The 18,244-nt window shown below is 39.8% G+C and overlaps 1 protein-coding gene across 1 annotated transcript; it reads left to right on the top strand.

Moving 5' to 3' along the window:
- Nucleotides 1-17,342: 17,342 nt before the first annotated feature.
- LOC114218861 (ly6/PLAUR domain-containing protein 6B) lies at nt 17,343-17,855 on the top strand. The gene has a single exon (XM_088026196.1). The coding sequence runs from the start codon at nt 17,346-17,348 to the stop codon at nt 17,853-17,855; it is 510 nt and encodes a 169-aa protein (XP_087882322.1). The 5' UTR covers nt 17,343-17,345.
- Nucleotides 17,856-18,244: the final 389 nt, after the last annotated feature.

The raw sequence follows: 18,244 nt of genomic DNA, 5'->3' as shown, positions 1-18,244 counted from the left end.
TAAGCATCGTAGACATTTGGGATAGAGTGGTCTGGGGTAAGGGAAAATAAGTGCAAAGGCCCTGATGCAAGAGGATGCTGCCCTTTATGGGAAACAACAGGAGGGCAAAGGGAAGAAGTGGGAGTAATAGAGATGTAATTGATTGTGGGGCAGGCTGTATAGGGTCCTGTGGGCCATTTTAAGGACTTGGCTCATTGTTTGAGTGAGTTGATGGGCCACTAGGGGTGTTAGGCAGAGGGGTGACATGACCTGATTGATAATTGAAAAAGATCACTTTATTATTATTATTATTACGTTCAGTTAGCCAGCATATAGTACATCATAAGTTTTTGGTGTAGTGTTCAACGCTTCATCAGTTGCGTGTAACACCCAGTGCTCCTCCCAACACATGCCCTCCTTAATGCCCATCACCTGGTTACTTTGGCTGTGATATTGAGAACAGAAGGAAGGTGCAGGAGTACACACGGGAAGATCAGGCAGAAAGCTCTTGCAATAATGCAGGTGGAAGAAAAGGTTACTTGGAACAGGGTGATACCTGTGGAACTGGTGAGAAGGGCTTGAATTTTGGAAAAATATTGATGATAGGGAGGAATGACAAGATTAGCTGATGAATGTGTGAGAGAAAGAGATTTTTGGCCTGGGCTACTGGAAGCTTGGAAAAGCCATTTACTGACATGCGGAAGACAATGACAATTATGTACCAAGCGTTGTTCTAGTTGCTCAGGAACTAGAACGTGTTTTTTGGGGGGAATGTCAGTTTTGGACAAGCTAAGTTTAAGAGTCGATATCTAAGCAAAGATGTCAAGTAAATAGCTGAATATCCCAGTCTGGCTGAAAGTATGAATTTTAAACCTTCATGAAACAAAAGGTCTGCTTATTAGCTGAGATTTTGTCCTACTCATACTGAAAACAAGCAGGAAAAGGCAAATTATCATTTCCGTAATTAAAGCTTTTAGGATTAGGTGGTTTCGTTTCAATCACACAGCTGTAAATAGCAGATTGCTTCCATGTGGGGCTCCACCCATGCTTCAGACCACAATTGTGTTAACCTCAACATCCACAGGAATTGCTCTATCGCTCTGTAGCACATTGAAATGTGATCTAGAAAAACAACAGTATCCAGTTTTTAACTAATGTGATGTCAGTGAATTAAGTCAGAGCGATAGATCGGAAGTTGAAAAATATCCTCAAGATGAATGCATTCTGGGAAGTCATCTATAGATGCTATAGGCCCTTGTTATAGGACCTGGGCTCATCAAATAAACAAATTGGGCAAAAGAGTATTATTAGTCAATTTTAAAATAGTTTCTTTCCCTTTCTCAGACTTCTTCCCTTTTAAGAAAAAACATGATGGTCAAGGTCAGGGTCAGAGGACCTCCAGCAGCCTATGGTGGTTATAATGGGTATGCCTGCGGGTGTCCTCCAGCCTCAGCCTTGCTGTCTCTGGCTTTGGAAGCCTGGTTTGGGTACCAAGGGCAGTGCTAGGATTTCCTGAGTATGACTGTGGCTTGTAATTAAGGGTGACCCAAATGATGATTTGGCCACCACGGAGATTGTGTTTCCACCTGAAACTAATGAATAATCACTTTCCATATTGTCATCAGCACTCTGCAAACAACTTTTTCACTATTTTTTTCACCTTTGCCAACATTTAATTTGGCATATTTCTTCATACACTAGTGAGGTTGATCATTTCTTAATATATTCATTGGCAGTTCCCCCCTTTTTTTTGAGAGAGAGACTGAAAGAGCGAGCACAAGTGGGGCAGAGGGAGAGGGAGAGAATCCCAAGCAGACTCCCCACTGAGCGCAGAACCTGATCCAGGTAGATCTCACAACCCTGAGATTGTAACCCAAGCTGAAATCAAGAGTCGGAAGCCTAACCGACTAAGCCACCCAGGTGCTCTCACTGGCGGTTCTTGTTTCTCTTTTATGTCCTGTCACTTTCCACCACAATTCTTGATATGCATAGCCCATTGGTTTTGTTGCTAGTAGACCATGGATTAAATTTGTCTACTCTGTAAGAGCTTCAGTGTGTTCTTTCCTGTTATAAATGATCTCTGAATACACCTTTAGTACTTTCTTTTGAATATTTTATTTCATTTCTGGTAGTAGCGGTCTTTAAGTGTGTCCTGATGTTTCAAACAAGCTAATTTGTCAACCCTATGAATGACTATCTGGAGGAGATAAAGAAGGGCTTCATTTGTGGGATTTGTATAACCCAAGCAAGATATCCATGGTCATATCCTTCTCTGAATGGCCTCAAGACAAGATATACCTGTATAACACTGGTTAGCCTTCCCAGCTTTTGCATTTTGGATTCTGCACAGTCTTCAAAAGCGAATGCCTGAAACCAAAACACCTGACTCACTCTCTGCACACCTTCTTACACCTTCTACGTACACATTTGGACATGGTGGGTGCACTCAGGGCTGGATGACCAGGAAATAACTAGTAGAGCCCCTAGAGGTTATAAATGCTACCAAACTCAGGATTTCTGGGGGAAATAAAAAGCTATTTTAAGCAAACCAATGACACCTTTGCCGTCACCCGGTGTAGGTATTTCCCAAATAGCTAATAGCAAGCTATCACAAACCCTACACGCTCATTTGGAGTTGTGGCTGTCTTTGTCCAATTGGGATAGCTGTAAAAATAATCCAGCCTTCACCACACAGAGTCCACTCAGCACGGCGCTGCTTCATAGTAGCCCCACCGTCTTGCTGAGGTTGGAGATACTGTCACCCTGGTGGTTGCTAAAACAAAACTGTTCCCCCCGCAGGCCCCCTGATGCTACAATTTAGGTATGCCATAAAAGAATTAATAGATAAATCCAGCATTCTCTGTAAGCTAAGATGTTGCCAACGGCTTGCTGTAGCTTAAAAGGGGGCAACTGAACATCAACAAAATCCGCCTTTGATCCACAGCAGAAAGGATGTAGTGTTGGAATCTCTAATAGAATAGTTCTGCATTAGGGCGCCTGGGTGGCTCAGTTGGTTAAGCGACCGCCTTCGGCTCAGGTCATGATCCTGGAGTCCCGGGACCGAGTCCCGCATCGGGCTCCCTGCTCGGCAGGGAGTCTGCTTCTCCCTCCGACCCTCTTCCCTCTCGTGCTCTCTATCTCTCATTCTCTCTCTCTCAAATAAATAAATAAAATCTTTAAAAAAAAAGAATAGTTCCGCATTAAACTGTTAATTTGACCACCTGGTGCTAAAAGAGAGAAAAAAAATGGTTGACACTTTTGAATCATGAAGTCACTTTTCAGTTTGGGAGCTGATGCTTAGAGACGCCCTGATAAGGAAATCAGCGGGGGGCCAGGGAATGCCCATCCAGTGAGTCCCATGATGAGGTCTCTCCCAAGGTCCCCCCATTCTGCTGTTTAAAGCGTCTACTTCAACTGCATAAAGTTGATCTTTATCCTAATGTCACACTTGAAAAGAATTCTCCCGCTATCCATCTCTGTTTCTATGCCAACAAAAGAAAGTATATGTATCGTATACATATATTTGTAAATATCTATATAATATATATATGCTTGCTGTATATATGCTTGCATTTACATATATATTATATATATATATATATTTCCCCTTCTCAACCAGCCTAATAATATGTTTTCTGCCAAACTTTAAGCAAACATTTAAAACCTGGGGAGAGTTTTATCGCTAAACCCAAGCATAGCAGTCCAAGGGGAAGCCTAAACCTCACAATTTCTCTTCCTGTGATCAAAGCTGATTCAGCAATGCTGCATGTAGAGTTCTTGGTGAAGAGAAGAATCTGAAAACTCCAAATCAGAAGAAAGAGTGGGAGCTTCTTAAAAACTTCCCGAGTTTATGTGCATCTTTAGATTTGTCTTTGGAAAGCATAGCCACAAGCCAGGCATCGGAAACCCTGGGAAGTCATAAATAGTTTGATTTTTTTTGGTAAAGATTTATTTATTTATTTTAGAGAGAGAGAGAGAGAGAGAGAAAACACAAGTGGGAGGGGCAGAGAGAATCTCAAGCGGACTCTGTGCTGAGACTGACATGGGGCTTAATCTCACGACATTGAGATCAGGACCTTGAGATCATGACCGGAGCCGAAACCAATAGTCAGACGCCCAACCGACTGCACCACCCAGGCTCCCCAGTAGTTTGATTTTTTAAAAGTGGGCTATACTGTGCTGTAGAGAATGTGGCAAGACTATGAATTATAATAAGTGGTTACACGGGGCACCTAAGGGGCTTTTCTAACTGCTTTTATCAAGCAGGGATCCATCCACCTTTCCTCTGTCTCTTCTTTTCCCCTTTCCCTGCTCCTCCTGCTCACTGTTCACATTTTCTAAACACCATACTCTGCAGCTAATTGCTTTCCCACCAGTTGACTTCTCTTAGAAAGCAGAACCACAGTCGTTGTATCTTCTGCAAATCATAGAAGGCAGACCAACCTACTTGTCTTCCTCAAACCCTTTTTTATGTTTTATTCTTTTTACCTTCACTTAATTCTTCTTTGAAGCTCTTCCTTTCTTTATGGAGGTCTGAGATTCTGACTTAGTCTTTTCCTTCTCCCTAAAGAACTTCTTTTAATATTTATTGCAAAGCAGGTTTACTGACAACAAATTTCCTCAAATTTTGTTCGTCTGAGAAAGTATTTCTCCTTCATGTTTGAGGGATAATTTCATGGGGTACAGAATCCTGCAACACTTTAAATATTTCACTCCACTCTCTTTTTGCTTGCATGGTTTCTGAAGAGAAGTCAGCTGCAACTCTCTGTCCCTCTTTCGAGAAGTAGGTTCTGGTTTTTGTTTACCTCTAGCTTCTTTCATGATTTTTTTTTTATCTTCAATTTTTCTGTAATTTGAAAATGGTATGCCCAGGTATAATCTTTTTGGCATTTATTTTACTTGGTGTTCTCTAAGCTTTCTGAATCTGTTATTAATTTGGGGGGAAATCTGTCATTATTGTTTTAAATATTTCTTCTCTTCCTTTCTCTCTGTCTTCTCCTTCTGGTATTCTCATTACATGTATGTTACACCTTCTGTGGTTGAGCCACCTCCTTGGATATTTTGTTCTGTTTCTTCAGCCTTTCTTCCCTTTGCTTTTCAGTTTTGAAGGATTCTATTAAGACACCCCCAAGCTCAGAGGTTCTCTCCTTAGCTCTATCCAGTATTCACTGGTAAGCCTATCAAAGGCAGTCTTCATTTCTGTACAGTGTTTTATTTCCAGCTTTTTCGTGTGTGTTTTGGTTCTTTCAGAAGATTTCCACCTCCCTGCTTACATTATTCTTCTGTTCTTGGATGCTGTCTACTTTAGCCACTAGAGTTCTTAGCATATTAATCTTATTTGTTTTAAATTGTTAGCCTGATAATTCCAACATCCCTCCCAGTCTGGTTCTGATGTTTGCTCCATCCCTTCAAATTGTGTTTTTGTGCTTTTTGCTGGGCTTGGTAATTTTTTCTTGATAGCAGGACACAATGTACCAGGTAAAAAGAACTGCCTTTAATAATGTGGTCATAAAGTGTCGGGGGATGGGAAATGTTCTATAATCCTAGGATTAGGTCTCAGGCTTTTAGTGAGCCCATGCCTCTGGACTGTGAACTTCACAAATGTTTAAAATAATTTTTTTCTCTCCCCTTAGGTGGAAGAAGATGGCTAGAGTGGGCTGGAGAGGCTGGTGAAACTTTAGATTCAGATGTAAACCCCAGGGAAATTTAACCCTTTTGGGGGGCTTTATTTCCACTTTTTAGAGGTTTTCCTCACCACTCACCTTCACTACACCCCCAGAAATAGTGATTTGAGACTTCAGGGAGTGAAGCATTTTCTGAGAAATCGGTTGGGTAATGGTAGTTTGGGTGAACTCTTTCACCAAGCTGGGAGGGAAAGAGACCTTGGACATCTCGGTTTAGTTTAAACATAATGGCTACAGGCTCCCTTGAAGAATGAGGATTAGGAAACATAACCCAAAACCATTTGCGGGGGCAGGCTGGAGTGGGGAGCTGATTAAGGGATTAGCTTGATGATATTAACATGAAAGTGGGGGGGCACGACAGAATTAATTGGGAACATATGGCCAGACTAGTACACTACAGATGTATTTTCTCAGTTTAAGACTTCTTTTCCTGGTTAGAGTCAACGTGGAAAGAACTCCTCGGGACAGGGTCATTCCTTCCGCAGCTCCTGGCTTTGCCCTACACATTCAGCAACAGGACACACCTCTCCATTTCAAGACCCACACCAACAGTTACATCTTCACAAAATTCTCCCTGCCTCCACTGCATCCACAAACACCGTGGACCCGGAGGTGGGGAGGCTTTTCTTGGCCTCCAGTCGCTGTACAAAGGGCTTCTGCTTAAGAGACCCAGCCCCCTCCCAGTTCAGTGCCATGTAGGACTGACATCATTCTCGAATCATCGGCGCTGGCCACACAGCAAGGTCAGTGTGAAGCAAGGGCTCTGCGAGCCATCTATCTGCAGGGTTCAAAGGTGGACCGTGGGTCCTGTCCTCTCCTAGGCATTGATGACCTGCGGTAAGCTGAACTACATCATACCCAGTGCTCTATGCAGGAGCACGCTCCTGAATCTTATTCAAAAGATGCTTGCAAAGCATCTTGGTGGAGATGGCCTAGCACAGTAGCATCTAGGCATAGTGAGGGCATGTTATGTTTTTGACCTTTAGCCCTCTGCATTTTCTAAACCTGGGTTAGCCAGGATTCCTTAGAATGGGGCCTGAAGAAAACAGGGAACACTGTGGTAAATAGTTAAAAAAAAAATATGGAGGCAAATGCTAGTCTCAAATATAATCAAGAGATGCCCTAGCTGTAGGCCCCTGTATAAAATAGAAACCTAGGGGACAGGTAGGTAGGGGAGAGTGCAGGACAGTGACTGCCAAGGGGTATAGGATTTCTTTTTGGGGTGATGGGAATGTTCTAAAATTAAAGTGTGGTAATAGTTGTAAAACTTTGTAAATTTACCAAAAATCACTGAATTGCACACTTACAGCATGTGAATTTTTACCACAAAAGCTGTTAAATTAAAAAAAAAAAGGCAGAGCATGGAGAGCCATTATACATGCAAAGAGTTATTTCTCCTGCAGGATGAGCAACTGCTGGGAAGCCCAGCAAAACCCAGAGCCTCCTAGAACAACTTGAGAAATCCTGTTTTCTCTGACCAAGACCAATGGGTGAAAATTCCAGGGATGCAAAAAAAAAAAAGAAAAAAATAAAATTCCAGGGATGCAGATTTTGCCTTGATATCAGGAAAGGCCTTCTGACTGTTAGCAAGGTTCAGTAAGAGAAAGAATGTTTTTTGTGAGGTGGTGCACTCCTAGACCCTGGGTTCAAGCACAGTGCTCTACCGAGGAAGGGGACCAGGGACTCTGCAGTGCATTGGGGTGACAGAGGCCTCCTAGGGGGATTTCTAGCTCTGAGGCTCAGGGATTCCACTGTTGCGATAGGAAAACCCCCTGTCCCCTCCAGGGCTCCGTTTGTCCATCCAGAAACCAGGATGGTCTTTGCCACATTTCTAATTCACCCGGAAGGGGATGTTTGTGTACCGCTCTGAGATTTGCTGATGAAAGAGACCAGAGGGGCAAAGAGACTCCCTGAAGACTTAGACTCAGGTAATAACAGGAACTCGGCAACTGACAGACTGCAATTGTGCCTCCATAATAATAGTAATTAATGCAAGAATAATAACTCCATTTTTGATTTCCTATTGCCACTTTTATCCTGGGCAGCTAACAAGCCACTTCTGGGGTATGACCTTATAGTCGTTCTTATGTTTGTTTGTTACAGCATTCATGGTTTTCTAAAAAATTATAAAAGTGCCATGTTGCCTATTAGAAACGGCAGAAAGTCATGAAAGATAATATAAATTAAATGGGAATCCCACAAGCCAGTGTTAACCACTACTGACATATATCTTGTTATATTTTATTTTATAAAAATAAAAATGTGGTACACATGCTTAGTAAACTGATTTCTGATTTAACAACGTATTATAGTCTTTCAAAGTCACTAAGGATGCCTGTAAAACATTATTTTTAACGCTTGCATAGAATTGTAAACAACAATAAATATTAATATATTTAATCTCTTCCCTATTGTTGTAGATTTAATTGCTTCTATTGCTTTTGCTATTGGCAATGAGATTTTTGAGGTCGAAGATTTTTTTTAAGTCGAAGTGCATATTTTTAATATAAATGCCCTGGAATGGACAGCAGATGTTGAATTTCTGGTTCAAAAATATATAAACATTATTCAGGTTCTTCAAACTCTTCAAAGTGTTTGTTCCATATTATACTCAAACTAGCAGGAGACTCATTTCCTATGTCTTCTGTAATTCTAGCTATTATTTTCATTATAAAATATTTATCAAATTGGTAGGTATACGATGGTATCTCATTTTTTAAAAATTTGTACTTCCTGGCCATTTTTAAAAAGAGATATTTGCAAATGACACTACAGATAAAGGGTTGGTATCCAAGAGCTATAAAGAACTCAAACTCAACAACCAAAAAACAAATAATCAAGTCAAAAAATGGGCAGAAGAAATGAACAGACGCTTCTCAAAAGAAGACATACAAATGGCTAACAGACACATGAAAAAATGTTCATCATCATTAGCCATCAGGGAAATTAAAAATCAAAACCACATTGAGATACCACCTTACACCAGTTAGAATGGTGTAAAAAATGGACAAGGCAAGAAACAACAAATGTTGGAGAGGTTGTGGAGAAAGGGGAACCCTCTTACACTGTTGGTAGGAATGCAAGTTGGTACAGCCACTTTGGAAAACAGTGTGGAGGTTCCTCAAAAAGTTAAAAATAGAGCTACCCTATGACCCAGGAATTACACTACTGGGTATTTATCCCAAAGATACAGATGTAGTGAAAAGAAGGGCCATCTGCACCCCAATGTTCATAGCAGCAATGTCCACAATAGCCAAACCGTGGAAAGAGCCAAGATGCCCTTCAACAGACGAATGGATAAAGAAGATGTGGCCCATATATACAATGGAACATTACTCAGCCATCAGAAAGGATGAATACCCAACTTTTGCATCAACATGGATGGGACTAGAGGAGATTATGCTAAGTGAAATAGTCAAGCAGAGAAAATTAATTATCATATGGTTTCACTTATTTGTGGAACATAAGGAACAGCATGGAGGACATTAGGAGAAGGAAGGGAAAAATGAGGGGGGGGGAATCAGAGAGGGAGATGAACCGTGAGAGACTACGGACTCTAGGAATCAAACTGAGAGCGTTAGAGGGGAGGGGGCGGGGGATGGGTGAGCCCAGTGATGGGTATTAAGGAGGGCACGTACCGCATGGAGCACAGGGCGTTATACACAAACAATGAATCATTGGAACAATACATCAAAAACTAATGATGTACTGTATGGTGACTAACATAACATAATAAAAAAATTATTTAAAAAAGATTTATTTATTTGAGAGAGAGAGAGCGTGTACACATGCACACGAGCAGGCGGAGGGGCAGGAGAGGGAGAGGATCTCAAGCAGACTGCACGCTGAGTGCAGAGCCTTCTGTGGGGCTCGATCTCATGACCCCGAGATCATGACCTGAGATAAAATCAAGAGTCAGATGCTTAACCAACTGAGCCACCCAGATGCCCCACACTTCCTGGTCATTATTGACCTTGACCATTTTTTTCATGTATCATTTGTTTGTCTTCTTTTGTGAATTTCATGCTCATGTTTTTTGTTCATTTTTCTCTCCCAGCATTCATCTTTTTCCTATTAATTTATAAAAGCATTACATATATTATGGATATTGAATCTTTGCTTCCTTTACAGATTGCAAATATTTTCCCCCAAAATTGTTATTTGCCTGTTAGTCTTAAGAATTTTTTTGATATATTTTTTATGTTGTCAAAATTTAGTGATCTAGTTCTTTTATAATTTCTGTCTTAGAAAATACTTCCTCAATCCCAAAATATATATAACTATTTCTTTATTTTCCTTAAGTGTTTTTATAATTTCACTTTTTACATTTACATCTTTAATCTACTGGTTGTGATGCCAATTTATTGTGTGAAGTAGGAACTTCATATTTTTATAAATGGTTAGCCATTTTACCAATTATTGAAAAATTTATCCTTTATTTAACTGGTTTGAAGGATCACCGTTATCATGCATTAGAGTGTTATATATATTTTGATCTATTTCTGGACTTTCTAATGTTTTCCCTCAGTCTTTTTTTTCCATCAAGCTTTTGTTGCTCCAAGACTATCTCAACTAATTTTATTTATTGTAATATATTGTTTAGTTGTGTATTGTATTGTCTAAGTGGGCAAATTGCTGCTTATTTCATATGAAGTTTATTTTTAGATATTTTACAGTTTCTGTAACCATGGTCATTGGGAACCCTTCTTTCCAATGGATATTTTGAGCTAGTTATTACTGATATATAGTAAAACCTTTGACTTTTTAATATATGTTTTAGAACATAACTAAGCATTCTCCTATTAGTTCAAATATTCTTTCATAGAAAGCAGAACAATAATTTATTCCAAAAGACGACAGATGAATCCTGCAGACAGAGTTTGGTACGGTACCATCACGTAAGAACACATCTTTCCTCTGAACATACTCTTTTTCTGATTGCCCCACTGGAGTCTTGAATAAACACTTACCTGGATGCCATGTGGTATATTTTCAAAAATATACTGTTCAAAAAGATTTGCTAGTATTTTATTTAGGAATTTCCCCCCTTGTATTGATAATAGAAATTGATCTGTAATTTTTATTGTCATTTTTGCCTTTAAGGCTATGTTAGCTTTATTTTATAAGTTGAGTTTATTTTATAAATCAGAAAGCCTTTGTAGTTTTGTATTCTCTGGAGCGATTAAAAATTGCTTTATTTTACTTGTTATCACTGGAATCAAAGGGAAAGGTGATCTCTCTTTGCCTTGGTTGTATTTGTATGTCACAAATAAAAGACACTTTGTTCAGCAAAAAAAAAAAATTGCTTTATTTTTTTAAGATTTTATTTATTGATTTGAGAGAGAGAGAGAATGAATGGGGCAAGAGGGGCAGAGGGAGAGGGAGAAGCAGACTCCCTGCTGAACAGGGAGCGCTACATGGAGCTCAATCCCAGGACCCTGAGATCATGACCTGAGTCAAGGCAGACGCTTAACCGATTGAGCCACCCAGGTGCCCCTCTCTGGAGCAATTAAAAAAAAAACCTTTTCCTTCATTATTTTTTTCTTAAAGGCTTGACATAACTCTCTACCAAATTGTTTGAATCTGTCCTTTCAGAATATTACATCCCAAGTCACTGGTGAGTGTCCCTCCTCAATGTATTCTCCCTATCCAGCCTTATATTTTTGCATCCCCACATCTCATATCCTCAAAGTCCACCCCAGCTGTGCTCCCCGGTTCCTGCCTATACCTATGACTTAGGTCCTACAATTCCTCCCCGAGCAAGTACCGTATTTATAACCTCAGGCTGGTCTGAGACACGATCATGGTTGTCAGCCTGTGGATAATTAGGAGTGGTGAGGGTCGACATTGCAAGGTACCTGCCTCAGCTGAAGTCTTTGCAAAGTCCCCAGGCAAGAGGAGATTACTCTTCTTGATAAGGGGGAAGCAGCCATTATCCTGGTGCAGACAATTCAGGGGAATCTAGGGGTGTAGAATCATTAGAGTCAGACATCTAAATGTCCTTGTCCCATGTCTCACAAATTCATTCTTCTTTGTATCAGGGCTCTGACTCTAACATGTGATACCTATTATGGATACATATTGTTTCCTTTTCTATTCTAGCTTTAAAATTAGATCCTGGGCCAGATTTTTGACATGGTGTGTCCTAGAGCTGCTGGAAGTGAGCAGGGGGCAGGGGGCGGTATCTCACTAAAGTCTTCTGTAGAAGCAATCTGGCTTACACAGCATGCTTTGTGTGCTGAGAACTGGCTGTCTTGAGTCCATATATTTTCTTTTTTCAAGACTTTCAATGAAATTAACAAAAACTAAACAACTTCAAAATCCTTATAATTGCAATTGCCTCCAATAATTCAAGCACCTGCACCTCCAAACCCAATACTTCACTTTTAATCTGTAACTTATCCCAGCCAACCATAGGTGAGTTTGTAGATGGAGTTTGGTACAGGTGAGAGACTTAGTAATTTTGAAGCCAATATGTGTTAGGAGTTATCACCACCCACTTAACCACAAGCTATGGAGACTTGATGGCCATATGACCATCAAGTGAATGACTCATCTATAAAGTCCCATCCTGAGGGTCCACTTTCTAGGACCACTCCTGGTGTGAACTGTCTTTGTTTGGGTTCCCCTAAAAGCAGAGCCTAGAATTGCAAGGAAAAATAGATGAATCCACTATCATAATTGGAGACTTTAACACCCTTCTGTTAGAAACAGACAGACCCAGAAAGCAGAAAATCAGTAAAAACATAGCTGAATTCAACACCACCACCAATCAACTGGATGTAATTGACATCTATAGATGATTTCATCCAACAACAGCCGAATACACGTTCTTCTTAAGCTCATATGGCACATTTACCAAGATAGACCATATTATGGGCCCTAAAGCATACCTTAATGAATCTAAAAGAATAGAAATTATACAATGTCTGCTCTCAGACCAAATGGGATTAAACTAGAAATCAGCAACAGAAAGATTAACTAGAAAATCCTAAAATATGTGGAGAGTAAACAACACACTTCTAAACAACACGTGGGTCAAGGAAGAAATCTCAAGAGAAATTTGAAAATTATTTTGAATTAAATGAAAATTAAAACAGCTTGTGAAAATTTGTAGGATATAGCAAAAGTGCTTAGAAGAACATTTATATCATTGAAAGCATACATTAGAAAAGGAGAAAGATTTAAAATCAATAATCTAAGTTTCCACCTAAGGAAACTAGAAGAAGAAGAGCAAATTGAACCCAGAGTAAGCAAAAGAAAAGAAATAAGAATTAGAGAAGTCAATGAAATTGAAAACAGGAAATAATAAAGAAAATCAACAAAACCCAAAGCTGGTTCTTTGAAAATATCAATAAAAACAATAAGCCCTTAGCCAGGCTAACTAAGAAAAATAATTCAACAGGACACAAATTACTAATATCAGAAATGAAAGAGGGGACACCACTACAGATCCCATTAATTTAAGAAGACAATAAAGGAATACTATAAACAATTCTATGCTCACAAATTTCATAACCTAGATGAAATGGACCAATTTCTTGAAAGATACAATCTGCTGAACTCACACAATAGGAAACTGACGATCTGAATAGCCCTATATCTAATAAAGAAATTGAATCAATAATTACTGACCTCCCAAAACAGAAAGCATGAAGCCCAGATGGGTTCACTGGTGAATTCCACCAAATATTTAAGGAAGAGATTATACTAATTCTCCACAATCTCTTTCAGAGGATAGAAACAGAGGGAATGCTTCCTAGCTCATTCTATAAGGCCAGTATTATATTTTTTTAGATGGGGGAGGGGCAGCGGGAGAGGGAGAGAGAGAATCGTAAGCAGGCTCCATGCCCAGCATGGAGCCCCATGCATGGCTTGATCTCACAACCCTAAGATCATGACCTGAGCTGAAATCAAGAGTTGGATGCTTAATCAACTGAGCCACCCAGGCACCCCATGGTCAGTATTATCTTAATACTAAAACCAGAAAAAGACATTACAAGAAAACTACAGAGCAATCTCTCTCATGGACATAGATGCAAAAATCTTCAACAAAATTTAACAAAATTTGAATTTAACAATACACAAAAGAACTCTATGCCATGACCAAGTGGGATTTATTCCAGGTATGCAAGGATAGTTCAATATCCAAAAATCAATTAATGTAATCCATCACATCAACATACTAAAAAAGAAAAATTACATGGTCATATCAATAGATGTAGAAAAAGCATTTGACAAGATCTGACACCGATTCATGATAAAAGCTCCTAGTAAACTAGGACTAGAGGGAAATGTTTTCAACTTGATAAAGAATGTCTACAAAATCCCTACAGCTAGTGTCATACTTAATGGTGAGAAAATCAAAGCTTCCCTACGAAGATTGGATACAAGAACAAGGATGTCCCCTCTTATTTCTCCTTTTCAACATCATCTCAAAGTCCTTGCTAATGCAACAGGCAAAATAAGATAAAGGGTATACATTAGGAAGGAAGAAGTAAAATTATCTTTGTTCACAGATGACATGATTCTGTATGTAGAAAATCCAAAAAGAATTGACAAAAAAACCCCTCCTGGAACTAAGTGATTATAGCAAGGTTGCAGGATACAAGTATATATAACACAAAAATAATATAATAAAAAAGTCAATCACTTTCCTAGATATTAGTAATGAATATGTGGAATTTGAAATTTAAAACACAATACCATTTACATTGGCACACCCCCCCATTAAATAGTTTGGTATAAATCTAACAAAATACATACATGATCTATATGAGGAAAACTACAAAACTCTGATGAATGAAATCAAAGAATAACTAGATAAATGAAGAGATATTCCACATTTATAGATATGAAGACTCAATATTGTTAAGAGGTTAGTTCTTCCAAAATTCATCTATAGATTCAAGGCAATCCCAATCAAAATTCCAGCAAATTATTTTGTGGATATTGACAAACTGATTCTAAAGTTTTCATGGAGAAGGAAAAGACCCAGAATAGCCAATACAATATTGAAGAAGAACAAAGTTGGAGCACTGACACTATCCGACATTCAGCTACAGCAATCAAGACAGTGTGGTATTGGCAAAAGAAAAGGCAAATAGATCAGTAGAATAGAATAAAGAGCCCAGATATAGATCCCCATAAATACAGTCGACTGATCTTTGACAAAAAATTAAAAGCAATACAATGGAGCAAAGATAGTGTCTTCAACAAATGGTGCTGGAACAACTGAATATCCACATGCAAAAAAACAAAAAAAGCAAAAAAACAAAAAACCCTAGACACAGACCTTATACCCATCACAAAAATTAACTCAAAATGGATCATAGGCCTAAACATAAAATGCAAAACTATAAAACTCTTAGAAGATGATGGAAGAAAACCTGGTTGACCTTGGGTATGGTGAGGACCTTCTGGATACAACACCAAAGGCCTGGTCCCTGAAATAAACAGTTGATAAGCAGGATTTATTATTAGTATTAAAATTAAAAACTTCTGTGCTGCTAAAGACAATGTCAAGAGAATGAGAAGATAAACCACAGACTTGGAGAAAGTATTTGCAAAAGGTATGTCTGATAAGGGAATGTTATCCAAAATATACAAAGAACTCTTGACACTTAACCATAAGAAAACAAACAACCCAATTTTAAAAAATGGGACAAAGACCTTAACAGACACCTCAAAGAAGATATACTGATGGCAAATAAGCATATGACAAGATGCTCCACATCCTGTGTCATCAGGGAAATAAAAATTAAAACAACAATGAGATACTAGTATACATCTTAGAATGACCAAAATCTGGAAGATGGACAACCCCAAATGCTGACAAGGATGTGGAGCAACAAGAACTCTCATATATTGCTGGTGAGAATGCAAAGAAGAACAGCCACTTTGAAAGACAGTTTGGCAGTGTCTTATAAAACTAAACATACTCTTACCATATGATCCAGCAATCACACTCCTTGGTATTTACCCAGAGGTGTTGAAAACCTACCTCCACACAAAAACCTGCCCGCAGATGTTTATAGCAGCTTTATTCCTAATTGCCAAAACTTGGAAGCAACCGAGAAGCCCTTCAGTAGGTGAATGGACATAGAGACAATGGAATATTCAGTGCTAAAAAATAATGAGCTATCAAGCCATGAAAAGACATAGAGAAAATTTAAATGCATATTACTAAGTGAAAGAAACCAACTGGAAAAGGCTACATACTATATGATTCCAACTATATGAAATTCTGGAGAAGGCAAAGCTATGGAGACAGTAAAAAGGTAAGTTGTTGTCAGAAGTGGGGGAGGGGCGACGAGGGAGGGAAGAATAGATGGAGCACAGAAGATTTTCAAGGTAGTGAAAATCCTCTGTATGATGTTATAATGATGGGGTCATGTTATTATATATATTTGTCCAAACCCATAGAATGTACAACACCAAGAGTGAACCCCAAGGTGAACAATGGGCTTTAGGTGATCACAATGTGTCAATGTAGGGTCATCACTTGTAATGAATGTACACTATAGTGAGTGATACTAATAATAGAGGGATGCTAGGCATGTATGGGGATAGGGTTATACAGGGAATCTCTGTGCCTTCCTCTCAATTTTGCTGCAAACCTAAAACTTCTCTAAAAAATATAAAAATTTTTTTTAAAAAAGAACAAATAGGTGCATATAAAGTTGATGTAAACTCAAATGTATTAATAATTACACTAAATATAAATGAGTCAAATATGCTATGTAAAAACTAAGATTTTTTAAACTGAAAATGAAATCAAAAGCCAATTGGAAAAAAAAAAAAAGCAGAGCCTGAGACCAAGGCTCAATTATGATTGTTCATCTGGGAGTGTAGACCTGGGATTGGGATAGGAAGGAGGGAAGGATAGGGAAATGAAACAGGGAAAGAAGGGGAGTCAAAACAAGGATGTGTTATCAAATTGACTTACTGCTCCAGGATGCTCAGTCCCAATGGACAGTCTGAATTTATGACGTGCAGCTCAGTGTCTTGCTCCTAGGGAAAGAAATGGGAAAGTATTTAACCACTTGCTCCCTTCAGCCTTGGTCGAGGGTTGACCCAAAGGACATTAACTACTTCTTACTCTGGCTGATCAGGCAGGGTCCCAGTGGCATCCTACACTGAGAGAAGAACTAAGGTCTAGAGGATCCCAAGTAGTGCCCAAGAGTTGTCCAAGAGATGGTCCAAACATGGTGACTAGATGTTTTCTTCTATGATTTTTAAATTTCTTTAAGGATTAGTAGTGTAATCAGGCTTTCTACCTCCTATTTAGTCCACTTTGGTAACTTACACATTCCTTTGAAAATCAGCCCATTTCATTAAGATCCTCAAGCCAGCTAGCATAGTTTTTTCTCTTTCTTTCTCCCTCTCTCCCTCTCTCTCTTTTTTTTTAACTAACCTTTTAGGTATTGTCTAATTTGTTTTTGTTTTAAAGAAACCAGATTAGAGGAGAGGCTCGGAGGGCGCGCACGGCGCAGATATGCCACGCTGCTGCCTGCCATTGGCAACCCTCCTGGACTAGGCTGCTTTGGTTAATCACATGGATGTTGCTGGTTACTTTGTGTGGTCAGAGACCTCTTCATGGTCAGTCGGAGAGAGGAGCCTGACCACCGTGCTCTCTCTGGAGATATGTGAGTTTTGGATTTTCCCACAACGAAGGTCAGAATGCTGCCCCTCCGTCATGCTCTGGCCGTAGCTGTTGTCCAGATCTTTATCTTGTCAGAAAACTGGGCATTGGCCAAGAATATCAACTTCTACAATGTGAGGCCTCCTCTGGACCCTACGCCATTTCCAAACAGCTTCAAGTGTTTTACCTGTGAAAATGCAGGAGATAATTATAACTGCAATCGATGGGCAGAAGACAAATGGTGTCCACAAAATACACAGTACTGTCTGACAGTTCACCACTTTACCAGTCATGGAAGAAGTACATCCATTACCAAAAAATGTGCCTCCAGAAGTGAATGTCATTTTGTTGGCTGCCACCACAGCCGAGATTCTGAACATACAGAGTGTAGGTCTTGCTGTGAAGGTATGATCTGTAATGTAGAGTTACCCACCAACCACACGAATGCGGTCTTTGCCGTGATGCACGCGCAGAGAACATCTGGCAGTGGTGCCCCCACACTCTGCCTACCAGTGCTTGCCTGGGTCTTCGTGCTTCTGCTGATATGAGGCCACTGTTCCTAGGAGAGGCAGAAACTGCCCCATGAAGCACCGGCCACGAACTGTGTGAACACAACATTTGAGCGAAGACCAGTCTCGCACTTGGAGAGTGCAACTTGGACCCCAAAGCAGAAGCCAGTTGTTTGCTGAGCTAAAACACTCCTGCATCAGGCCACAGGATTGAGGGAAGGGGACATGGCAGGAACTGAGGGGATCGCCACAGGCTTCCTGGCCAGAGGGGCTGCATTTTGTCACTTCCGCAGGGAGGAGCCTGCCCAGCATCTGCAACGGGTGCGTGGCGGTAAGCCTGTGGTGTTTCTGCCTGCCCAGGCTGTTAGCTGAAGGGACACGTCGACCTCAAGACTCTTTCGGAAGCTGCTGGGTCAGACCCTCACGTT

This window comes from Eumetopias jubatus, unplaced genomic scaffold (assembly GCF_037043125.1).
Source record: "Eumetopias jubatus isolate StellerSeaLion01/CBP00866 unplaced genomic scaffold, mEumJub1_p1.0 scaffold_9, whole genome shotgun sequence".
NCBI classification, from domain to species: Eukaryota; Metazoa; Chordata; class Mammalia; order Carnivora; family Otariidae; genus Eumetopias; species Eumetopias jubatus.
This window is presented reverse-complemented; position numbering and strand designations above follow the sequence as displayed.

Coding starts and splice junctions, on each gene's coding strand:
- LOC114218861 (XM_088026196.1), top strand. CDS start 17,346: ATGCTGCCCCTCCGTCATGCTCTGGCCGTAGCTGTTGTCCAGATCTTT.